Here is a 12,869-nt window from a genome sequence, read left to right as displayed (position 1 = left end):
CACCCCTTCTAGCATCTAGTTCTATTGTCTTCCCCCAATCCAGCATGTGCCCTTTTTTCTTTCTCCTCCCCACTTCCTTCCAGCATCTGCTCCCCGTCTGTCCCCCCCCACTTCCATTCAGCGTCTGTCCCCCTCTCTCTACCCCTTCCATCTACTGTTCACCCTCTCTCGCTCCTTCTATTCACTGCCTTCTCTGACCTTTCCATCCAGTGTTCGCCCTCTCTCTCTCTTCCATATGGCATCTTCCCTCTTTCTATGTCCCTTCAATAAACTGTCTGTCCTATGCCCCTTCTCTCCTTTGTATATAATTTATTTCAGCTTCACCCCCTTTCCATTTTTCTGTCTCCACACCTTCCCCTATGCTCTGGCATCTCTCCTCTCCTTTCCTTCCTTCCCACTCAACCCTATGGCCTGGAATCTCTCTCCTTTCCTTCTCTTCTATCTCTCCCTTTCCCTCTGGGCTGGCACCTATCTCCTTAGTTTCCCTTCCCTCCCCCATGCACTGGCATCTTTCTGCTCTCCTTCTCTTCTATCTGTCCCTCCCCATCCATTATCTGGCATTTTCTCTCCTTCCTTTCTCTCCCTCCCTCCTTCCTTGCCCCTGATCTGGCATCTGTCTCTTTCCCTTCCCTCTCCCTCCATGGTCTGCTATCTCCTTTCCTTCCCCTCCCTCCCATGGTCTTGGCATCTCTCTCTCTTCTCCTCTCCCTTTCCTGGTCTTCCTTCTCCCTCTTTCCCTCTCTTTCCCCAATTGGGTGCAGCAGCATTTCTCCGCTCCCCTCCCCCCCCCCCGACTGCCTGGTGAAGTGAGGTCAGCTTCCCTCCCTTCCACTCCCTTGCTGCTCTTTCACTCACAAGCAAACTGAACCCAGGCCACGTGGCTTTAACATGAAGTTACGTCATTCCTGTTTTGGAGGAGAAGGGAAGCTGGCATGAGCAGTGTTAGAGCAAACTGAACCCAGGCGGGTGGGGGTGGGAGGAGGGCTCTAACACTGAACGCCAGCTTCCCTTCTCTTCCGAAACAGGAATGACATAACTTTCTGTTTCGGAGGTAAAGGGGAGAAGGGAAGCCGGCATGTGCAGAGTTAGAGCCCTGCAACCTGGGTTCAGTTTGCTTGCGGGCAAGAGGGAGGTGAGGAAGTGGAAGGGAGGGAAGCTGACTTCACCAAGTAGTCAGGGGCCCCCTGCCCTGTTTCCCCCCTAACGCCGTCCCTGGGGCCCCCCTGATATTTTCAGGTCCGAGGCACGTACCTACTGGGCCTATCCTTTAATCCAGCACTGATACCATGTGAAAACTTACTGGCAGTAAAGCCCTGGTTCTATAAATGGCAATTTCCAGTAGGCTCCTAGATTGGGACCTTCCAGTAGGCTCCTAGATTGGGATGCCTAGTGAGTTAGGTGCCTAACTTACGCTGGGTTTTACTAAACCACAGAAGAGTTTCTTACCACAGGCCAGCAAGGTAATTGCTCCGATGCTCATAGGAAGCCCTTAATTTCTTTTCTAATTGGCTAAATGTCACTGATAATTGAATATATCATTAAAAAATGATTAAAAAACAATTTTTAAAATGAATTTGTAGGTAAGCCTGGATATAGGAGCTTATCAGCACCTAGCGGTGCCTACCAGAAAAGTAATCATAGTTAGGGTGGAGTTTAGGCAGGGACTGAGTTAGGCGCTGGTATTTTGAATCAAGAAAACTCTGGCCTAATATACCGATACCTAAGTTTTGTTTTTTGCTATTTTACAATATTAAAGACAAGCATACAATACTTGAATGCATAACTATAATACTAAGGGCTCCTTTTACAAAGGTGCATTAGGACTTTAACGTGCGGAATAGCACACGCTGAATTTCCCTGTGTGCTAGACCTTAATGCTTGTTCTAGGCGTTTTGGACTTGGACGAAAATATGGTATAAAGATGGATGATTTATTGACTTGGATGATCAGATCTGCAGGATGTATAATTAGACAATTTTCAAAAGTAAAATATTTTGGACATATTTTTCGAAAATGTGTTCTAAGCTATTTTTTTACTTTGGACGATTTGCAAGTTGGACGTAAACAGACTTAGACGTCCCTTTCGATTATGCCCCTCTTTACATTTATCTTGGTGGGGGAGAGTTCAAACAGTCAAAATGATGATTTTGCCGGTAATTTGTTACCAATTGGGTATGTTGCCAGTTTATTTTCAAGGGTCCTTTTACAAAAAGCTAAATGGTATTCTGACAAAATTTATTTGGCTTGGGAAAAATGCAAAAATTGCTTTAGTATCTTTACAAAAACCAATTGCGGAGGGTGGGGTAAATTTCCCCAATTTTTATAGGTATCATCAAGCCTATATAATGTGTCAAGGTATGCACTGGATCCCCCCTGAGCTCTTGGAACACCAGCCAGATTGGTTATATCTTGAATGGAAAATCTTGTCCCCTATGCGACTATCTCATATATTAAATATCAGAATACCTAGTTATGCTAAGGCTAATGTGATTTTATTGGACACATGGAAAACAATTAAATTTATTGATAAATTAACAGATGTTCCTATAATGAAATCTACTTTGCAGTCCTTATGGTTAAACTCCAAGATTCAAATAGGCGTTGCTGGGATCACTTGGAAGAATTGGATACAGGCAGGTATTCATATGTTAGATGATGTTATGTCTAATGGAAATCTGCTTGATTTTTCACAGCTGCAACAATCATTTGGACTTTTAAAATCTCAACAATATAGGTGGTTGCAGTTGAAGCAGGCTATTCAGAGTGGGTTCCCTGAATGGAAAACTTTAAAAACTTATTATAGCTTGCAGATCCTTTGCTACCAAACAGATCTAATAGGACATCAGGCTGTTCAGTGGTACAAATTGATTTCTGGATTTTTAAATAAAAAGCCAAAAAAATAGTCTTAGAGATATTTGGAGTATCGAGATAAAACAGTATATTTCTGTATCTCGTTGGCCATGAATTTGGACTTGGAGGTTGAAATGCACAGCGTTAGCATCTATTAGACAAACATGTTTGTTTTTATTGCATAGGATTTTTTGGACCCCAGTTCGTTTAAACAAAATGGATAGCTCTAAATCTAATAGATGCTGGCATTGTCATATTAATGTAGGGACTTTGGATCATCTGTTGTATTGTCCTCTGATATTTGTATTTTGGAAGTCAATTTGGTGGCAAATCAATCTTATTCTTGAATCAAATGTTCCACTAACATATGATGCCATAATTTGTGGAGCGATACTACATGTTAGACCTACGTTAGATAAACATAAGAGCCGTCTTTTCATTATTTTGACAAATATAGCTATTCAATTAATTACAAGTAATTGGAAAAACCATGATAGAATTAATTACACTTTTTGATGGGTGAATGTGTGTACTATATACAGATATGAAAGAATAAACGCAGAATGCAGGGGTATGAGTTATGCATTTAATAAAGTGTAGAGCCCACTGACTGACTTTGTGAAATTATAATGTTTATTTATCTTTTCTTTCTTTCTTTCTTTCTTTCCTTATACACATTCAGGGTGGGGGGTTGGGGGGAGGGAAATAATCTTGATGGTTACACTTGGGTAATTTAAGTTTATCATTACATAATATGTCCTATGTTATTTTACTGATAAAACAAGAAGAATGGAAGATTTTTCAATGATATATATGTTACCTATACAGATAATAATGCAATGTATGTAGTAATTTTTGTTCTTTTATTTGTATTGCATTGTTTTAGTTTGAAAATCAATAAAAATTTACAAAAAAAATCAGTAGTTTGTACACTGTTGATTATAGAAAGAAAAAATATAAATTATGAATTTTTTTTTTTTACAGTTCTGTGCTTAAAAGTACATAAAATAGGAAATATAATAACAATTTGTCAAAGGCAACATCCAGGAGGGGAGAGGGGAGGGTTTAATAGCTATATATTTGTTGGAATAGAGTGCAGTATGTTATATTACTTGATTGTTCATCTGTTTGCACTATGTATTTGATTTAAGTTTCAAGTTTCAAGTTTAATACAGATTTGATTAATCACTTTATCTAAATTCAAAGCGATGTACATAATGATAAAATTACAATATAAAAGCAAAATCACAATAAATAAAACTAACAAGGCTAATGACAAATTTGACAAAAACTAGAAACAAAACTAGATTTAAAAATGAATAAAGAGGTAAAAAAAAAACCATGAAATGAATTTTTGGTTTTTTGCCAATTTCATAGCACAGGGATGGAAGGGGTTAGAAAAATTCATGAGTATGTTATTAATTAAATATTGCCTCCATTTTAAGGTAAAAACATTTTTCTCACTGTAAAACATGATGAATTTTGTGTAACCTACCATATATGTTAAATAAAAAGTTAATACTCCAAAAAGATCTAATAGCAAGAGCCACTCGGTAGAGACTGCTGGGAGGTTTTCTTTATCCTACTAATTTATGTCTAGTAGTTTCCTGTAACCATGTTCAAGAAAGCCAAGGTGTTAATTATGTTGAAGTGAAATTCATCCACAAAAATATTGGGATGCAGAACTGATTGCTTTAATCAGATGCTGAATAAAGGCTATGCCGACTCACTTCAAAGATCATACAAAATATTTCAAGGTTTTTTTTCATTCTACTATTTCTTAAATATAATAAGCTGATTAGCAAAGAAAACATTAATAAAATTATAACATGCAAAACCTCCAAGTTATCTGGAAAACTCTTCTAAAAGAAACCTACATTTTTATATATTCCTTCAAAAAAGATTTGTTTATAAAATTGCAAATGTAATCAAATTGTGTTTGAATCAGATTAATGCTGGATGAAAGTTTATCAATGAAATTATACTGTAACCCCCAAATACTGTAAATGGTGCCTTAAGTTGTATGTGTAAATCAGTGTGTCCAGCTCGATTCTATTAAAAGTATGCACCAGTTCTAGTGCGTGAATTTGAAAAGGGGGTATGACTGGATCATGGGCATTCTTAAAAGTTACACACATTCTTATAGAATACGCTCGATCTGCATACAACTTAGGTACAGGCATTTAGGCCTGGTTTTAGCTGGCCTAAATGGGAACGCCTAAAAGTTATGTGACACACAAGCGCTTTTTAAAAGTTACGCACATCTTGTAAAATTGCACTATGCGCAGTTCTAGTTGGCTCGGATTTTTTTTTAGGCATTTATATAGAATTTGGGGTACCCTATTTATATTGCATTTAAGCAGGTAAGCTCTGGGGAGCAATATTAATAATCATAAGTATGCTGATATTCATCAGGGTAAGCCTTTCAAGAACAACTGCATCTTCTTGGAAATAACATGGCAATTTCAAGTCATAATGAAAGCACTGCAAATTTTTATACTGAAACTTGCTAGAATATGCATTAAAAATGATCAAAAGTAATTGGCCTTTTAGGATGCGGCTAAATATGGAATGGATTCTGCAAATTGTATTGATTTCTACCATAAAATGGAAGCCATAATTATAAATTTATAAGAGAATGATGGATATAAGATTTTTAAGATAAAGGTACCCATTCAAGGAGCCCCTCAGTGAAGAAGCCAGGAGTGCAGAGCTGTTGAACACCAATCCAAAAATAGCAGAAGAAGAAGAAGAAAAAAAGGAAAACAATTATAGTTATTTTGCAACGTTTGTTTCAGCATTAAAAAAGACTGAACATCTATGAAAAATATAAAGTCTATTCTTAAAACTTTCAAGCAGCAATGTTCAAATGGATGTCATTTCTATATCCCTCTGTCAAATAGCACAACCACAGTATACACACTGTTTCAAAAACATCTAAACATATGTGTTTTTTTTTTAAAGAAATACTTACCAGGGTTTCAAAGAGACTCAGACTAACAATACAAGTCACCCGAAACAAAGACAATATTAATGGCCAGCTACTATTTATGATATACAGTACAGTATTACTTCAGACTGTTTGTATAATTTGATAACAATTTGATAATTTTATGTAGCATGTATAATTCTTTGTAACATATTTAATTCTATATAAAATTCTATGTAACAATGAGGGGCATTTTCAAAAGGATGTCTAAGACCGACTTTGGACGTTTCCCGCAAGACGTCCAAAGTCGGATGCGTAGAAATGGCCATTGTCAAAGAGGACATCCAAATATTTATTTTTTGAAAAATCGCCTACTTAGATATCTTGGCTTCCAAAACGTCTAACTTTATTTGCCATTTTCGACCACAACAGCGTCCAACTTAGAAACATCCAAATCAGCATCATTTAGACATGGGAGGGGCCAGCATTGTAATGGACTGATCGCATACACATGCCAACAGTGCAGTGGAGCACATAAAGGGTGACAGATGTACATCTCACTATAACTCCCATATAATTTATGCTAAGTCCTCCAAACCTTCCCCAAAACCTACCACAATTTAATCTAATCTAAATCTTGAATTTATATACCATGTCATCTCCCCAAAAGGAGCTCGACTTGGTTCACATAAAAATCAATGAACAAGATACAAACAGCTAGATTAGAGAAAAAATAACTTATTAATGTATACCCATGATGTCCATGTCTAAGCTGGCCCATAACCCACCCAAATCCTGCCTAAAACATACCTCTAGCATGCCCCTTCATGAGTTTTATAATTGTTTCCACTATTTTGCCCAGCACTGAAGTTAGGTTCATCAGTCTGTAATTTCCTGGATCTCCCCTATAACACTTTTCAGAAAGTTTAACCAAAGTTCCTCATGAGAGGCTCCTGAGAAAATTAGAGTCATGGGATAGGTGGCAAAGTTCAGTTGTGGATTAGGAATTGGTTATTGGATAGAAAACAGAGGGTAGGGCTAAATGGTCATTTTTCTCAATGGAGGAGATTAAACAGTGACATACCGCAGGAATCTGTACTAGGACCAGTGCTATTTAACTTATTAAAAATGATCTGGAAATTGGAACAACGAGTGAGGTGATTAAATTTGCAGATGAAACTAAACTGTTCAAAGTTGTTAAAACACATGCAGATTGTAACAAATTGCAGGGCTCATCAGCTTGGAATAGAGACAGCAATGGGGATATATGACTGAAGTCTGCAAAATCCTGAGTAGAGTAGAATACGCATTGTTTTGTTGTTTGTTTGTTTTTACACAACTGGATCGATTTTTCACTCCATCAAAAATTACAAAGACTAGGACACTCAATGAAGTTATAGGGAAATACTTTAAAAACCAATGGGAGGAAATATTTTTTCAGAAAATAGTTAAGCTCTGGAACGCTTTGCCAGAGGTTGTGGTAAGAGCGGATAGCGTAGCTGATTTTAAGAAGGGTTTGGACAATTTCCTGGAGGAAATGTCCATAATCTGTTATTGAGAAAGACATGGGGCAAGTCGCTGCTTGCCCTGGATCGGTAGCATGGAATTTTGCTACTCTTTGGGATTTAGCTAGGTACTAGTGACATGGATTGGCCACCGTGAGAACAGGCTACTAGGCTTGATGGGCTGTTGGTCTGACCCAGTAAGGCTATTCTTATGTTCTTATGTCCTTTGCTTTTTTGGACAGTAATATATTCCTACAGTCATTAGGGAGATTGGTCAGAGTTTTAATTTTCTCTTTCTTCAATTTTTTTCTTTGTACATTGGATGGTTTAATGCAGACAACGTTCAAATAGTTGTGACTTCAGGAGATAGATGTAACCAGGTAAGAAAATTATTAGATTGAATTGTTTGTCGTAGGGGTAATGTCTCCAAATGGGTTAGTTTTGCACATCAAAAAAACTATAAGGATTCCAAACCAGCTATCAAGTAACTATTCAAAAATGTGTTGTTATATCGTGGACATTGAAGGGCGCTTCATTCTAAAACCTTGTTATACAACCAGAAAGGAGAAGAAAAAAGACTCAAAGTAACGTAGCAGCATAAATGAACAATTCACTTCTGGATGCTTTCAGTCATATCATAGGCATAAAAAAACTTCACTTTACATCAACAGGATTTATAAATGAAAATTCTGTAAGGAATGATTATTGATTTTGCCCTTTGGTTATACACGTCCAGGGTGAGTGGGAGGGGGGTGGGAAAATACCTTTAATTTAATTTATTGCAATTTTTCTGTGTATAAAAGGGGGGAAGAAACATGTATTTGTCATGAAATATAATTTGATTGAATTTAAGTGCTGTTTAAAGTGTAAAATGTCTGTATGTTGCACTTACTGTTAGCTTTAAAATGAATAAAGATATTTTTAAAAAATGAAAATAAGCCTTTCAGATGCACACAAAGGGACTTATCTTAAATGTGGGACTCCAGTCCGACACACATCTTCCAGCAACAGGATTCGTTCTCAATCACCATCCCAAACATCTTCCCAACAAGGAACCTTGTTTCACCAACAATCTTGGCTGCTTCAAGGGCTTATATATTTTCTGAACTTCCGCTTTCCCTACAACACTTTCTTATCCCACAAAATTCAAAGTGGGGAATGACAACAAATGGATGATATCCCCCCCCCAAAAAAAAACCCCAAAATACTCCCCCAAAATTTAAAATAATTCAAAAAATTTTCATAAGAAAACAGGCCACTCGGTCCTCTGGTTTAGTCCCTATGGCCACATGGTCTTCAGCCTAAAAATCTATCGCTGTTCAATTTGGTGAAGCTTTCTTTTTATATCACCCCAACGTTAGGAGAGAACCAAGGAATCCAACACAGTATATCTTAAATCTTTGAAGACATGATGATGCTGGACACAATGCTGGCACAATACATCCACACCCCTACCGTGACCAATATTATACCAATGTTCAAAGAGGTATGTTTTTAATGAGCAGGAGGTTTGTCCTACATAGCACAGGACGGTTATTAGAAAAGTGAAGAAAAGAGCTTTGTGCAATCCGAGAGATAAGTTGTTACAGCATATGAGTCAAATGAAGGAAAACAAGGACATTCCATTCACCGAATGCTCCTCTGATTGGCAGGAGTGTTAAGAAATACTAGAAAATGATTCAAGTGCATCACTACTTTAGGGATTCGGATTGTATCCTTGCATATAGTAGAGACCTCAATCTGAAAGATCAGCTTTATAAATCAGATGTTTGGACTGAACCTTATCAAGGACTGAGAGGGTATTTTAAATGCAGTCAATGTGGGGTTTATAATAACCTGATGAAAGAGCAGGACTTTAAGGTCCCTTTGCGGTGTACAGTAGCACTAAAATGCCATACTACATGCGTTTCTGTGAATGCAGTTTATATTCTTATTTGCCCTTGCCAATTGTGCTATATAGGACAAATCTCCCCCCCCCCCCTTTAAAAACATGTAGAAATCCAGGACTGGATAACTTTGCTGTTCTCCAACTCTACCCATTAAGCTTCTCCATTGAAAGCAAGTGCTTGCGTAGTGCACATGTGTTCTCATAAACTATTACTGCTATTATACCCACAGCTATATTATTTCCTGCTACTATTGGAGAGGTGAAATAATGTGAGGGGTGCAAATATTTATTTATTTATTTTAGTTATTTATGTACCACTAATTAATTGTCTAAGCGGTTTACATTCAGATGCTCAGTCATTTGTCCCTATCTGTCCCGGTGGGCTCACAATCTATCTTAATGTACCTGGGGCAATGGAGGATTGAGTGACATGCCCAGGATCACAAGGAGCGGCTTGGGGCTTGAACCCACAACCTCAGGGTGCTGAAGCTGTAGCTCTAACCACTATGTTTGCCTTGGGCCCAATATAGAATTAATCTGGCCCTGGTAATCCAGCCTCCTTAGCTCCTGGTGCTGATATGCTGTGGGAATACTGCTGAATCTTTTATCGGCCATGCCATTCCTCACACAGGAGATATACCAGTGTGGCAGCTGAGTAGCAGGAAAGGCCATGCCTTTCTCCGGGCAACAAAGCCACTGATTTTGCTGAGTGCTGACTGCAGTGCCACTGCTTTTGCATCTTGTTTCTGGGTATCAGTGGCCCAAAGCCACAGTGTTTGCAGTCTTGTTAACTGGTTCTTTTTCAAGTGTAAGTACATTCTCTTGGATGTTTCAGGCAGCTGTGTCATTGGTTTGGCCCAAAGTAACAATGACGTTGCATTGTCTACTGTCACTCCTATATGAGAGATCAGAATCAGGGGGAAGACATGCTTCTAGAGGGGGGGGAGGAGAATCAGAGGGGTCTTTGGGATGTTTCCTAAGTGGGTTGGAAGCCAGCAGAACCAAAATTGAGGGTGCAGAAGGCTCCTGCATGCCTTATGCAAGTCCTGGCTAATATTCAGCCAGCGTCCACATAACTGTCTCATGCAGATACTGACTCAATATTTTTTCGGACCCGCTTATGCTCTGGTTGATAACATGTAAGAAATTAGCCCTGGATATTCAGTGCTGGTGCTTGGACATAGCCTGGCACTGAATATTATCCACGGGAAACCATCCCCATGTCATTCTCTAAGGAGTATAAATGGACACAACCACTGACTCTCAAGCCTTGCATTGAAGAATGCTGGTCTTGAAGGACTGAGGTTGAGATAGACACTAAAGAATGCCATGGGATGGTTTCCTATGGTTATCTGCGGGGACAGGTACAGTGAGAAATTCTGTCACCATGTCATTCCCTAAGCCAGAGCTAATTTTGCCCTTGGCAATCAGCATTTTAAGAAATGCTGACCATCATGGACTGAATATTGACTTGATGGTTTATAACACCAAGAATTCTTTATTTGATAGGTACTGCTCTTAGGACCATTAAAAAACCTTGCTTCGAGGGTGGGAGACAAGATGGCGTCAGGAGCAGGACGCTGAGAGAAGCACTCCCGTCTTGAAAGGAAAAATTTATTTATTCTACTTTTAAAAACGACAATTTCATGCCTAAAAGAAGAGGGAAACCGAGGGGTATCCCTCCACCTACCCCGGGCTTCTCGACGCCGAGGCAGACTGTGATAACAGCATTCACAGTCCCCTCTTCCATGTCGGGCGTTTCCGCTGCTGTGGAACCGGGAATCCATAGCTTGGACGGCGAGATGTCGCTCTCGTTGAGCCCGCGAGGACCGCATACCCCTCCCAATCCCGGAGAATCTTCGCTGCAGCGGAGCTGGCGGGAGGGCTCCCCCGGAGTGTGGGGTGAGGCTTGCTCTCTCTCCGAAGTTGACCCGGAAGTGGAACATGCAGCAGACACGCTGACCTCGACATTGGAGAGGCAGCGTTCTGGGGGAGAGGAGCCGACGGTGACCGGCGGTGGGGAGGTGGCAGGAGCCCAGACTTCCATCGCTGGAGCAGGAGCCGTGTTTGGGTCGGCTGGTGTCCCCCTCCTTGGACCGTTGGTAAAACCACAGGCTGTTACTCTGGACTCCATTTGGACTGCAATTGAGAATCTTCACCTGGTATGTTCTAACTTTGTTACTATGACCCAGAATTCTACCTCCAGGATAAGCTCCTTAGAGACTATTACTCAGCAACACCAAGTGGAATTAAAAAACTTAGATAAAGCAACAACAGAGACTAAGAATCTAATTACCAAACAAACAACAAAAAAAATGATGATTTTGAGGAAGATTGAAAACCTGGAAAATCAGCAGAAAAAATTAAATTTGAGGATTCTTAATTTTCCGGTTGCCAAGTTTATGTCTCCTAAAGAACTCTTTAAGAACTTTATGTTGAATGTCTTAAATGTACCTGAAGTAAGTCTTCCCCCGATACAAAGAATTTACTATATAAAACAAGTGCAGAAAGAAAAAGCTACAGCAGATGAAAATGTTCAATTAGATGTTTCTGATATTCTGCAATCTTCTGACATTGAAATTCAGGGAAGAGCAACTTTATTGGTCTCGTTGGTATTTCTTCAAGATAAAGAAATGTTGCTGAAATTATATTTCAATTTAAAGCAGATTTCCTATTTGGGGGAAAGGGTATATATATTTCCTGATGTTTCAAGGTGGACGCAGTCCAGAAGGAAAGAATTTCTGTTACATAGATCAAAGGTGATTGCTTTGGGGGCAAGTTTCCAGTTGCGATTTCCTTGTAAATGTTTTATTTCCTATCAAGGAAGTAAATATATATTTTTCGAACCTTCCCAATTAGGTTTTTTCCTTGAAGGTAAAGGAATCTCTACACAGTCCGAATGATACAGGTTAATAATGCGGTTAAGGTTACTTTGGATAGGTAAGATCTGACTGCTCTATTTCTTAAAGTTTTTAGTTTCCTTTGTATATTCCCCTTTCCCGAGGGGTTTTACTTTCATCTTGTCTCTTCTCCTTAAGTTGTGGACTGTATTATATGATTTATATGGATGTTTAAATTTCAATTCTTGGTATGTAATATGACTAAGAGAATAATATATTTCTGTATTTCTTTAAACATCTTGTATAGGATGCATTAAAATGATAAATAAATAAAAATAAAAAAAACCTTGCTTCTGTTAAACTTTAATACTTGTTTATTATACTTCATTTTAAGAGCATCTATAAAATTATATTACTCTTACCTCATCCAGGGTCCCTAATGTTGTGCACTATTCAAATGGGAAAGAAAAGAACAAGGAAAATAAAGAAGTCTTATTATTACTTAAGGTACAAATAGGCCTCAAAAATGTTTTATAAATCTTTATTCATTTTCTTATGTTACAACAAGTGTTTTTAAATAAATTCATTATAAACTTGAATAAACACACTTGATTAACTCACATATTAATATCAAATTTAACATTTCTTTAGAAAATCAATATATTATAAAGTTATAATATTTTATAAGAAATTTAAATTTATACAATTATTATTGAATATAATAATCTCCCATCCCTCCCTCCCTCCCTATCAATACAGAATGAGAAATCTTTATTCATTTTCATATGTTACATCAAAAGAAAATATAAAATTCATATTAATATTTCAGAAAACTAAATTTATATAATTCTTAGTTA

At 38.2% G+C, this 12,869-nt stretch overlaps 1 protein-coding gene across 7 annotated transcripts in view; it reads right to left on the bottom strand.

Moving 5' to 3' along the window:
* DYSF (dysferlin) overlaps positions 1–12,869 on the bottom strand; it is a 539,803-nt gene that overhangs the window by 173,309 nt on the left and 353,625 nt on the right. For 6 of the 7 annotated variants that reach the window (XR_004540213.1, XM_033953409.1, XM_033953435.1 and 3 more), the window contains 2 exons: positions 12,435–12,461; positions 5,522–5,563 (listed from right to left, as the gene is read on the bottom strand). The exons of the other annotated variant lie outside the window; for it this stretch is intronic. Coding sequence is in view for 5 of the 6 variants with exons in the window: in XM_033953409.1 (XP_033809300.1) it covers positions 5,522–5,563; positions 12,435–12,461 (69 nt within the window). In the remaining variant the exon portion in view is untranslated. The remainder of the gene's footprint in view (positions 1–5,521; positions 5,564–12,434; positions 12,462–12,869) is intronic. 7 annotated transcript variants of the gene reach the window in all.

This window comes from Geotrypetes seraphini, chromosome 1, assembly GCF_902459505.1.
Source record: "Geotrypetes seraphini chromosome 1, aGeoSer1.1, whole genome shotgun sequence".
NCBI classification, from domain to species: Eukaryota; Metazoa; Chordata; class Amphibia; order Gymnophiona; family Dermophiidae; genus Geotrypetes; species Geotrypetes seraphini.
Note: the sequence above shows the minus strand (reverse complement) of the source record. Positions and strands in the feature narration are given on the sequence as shown.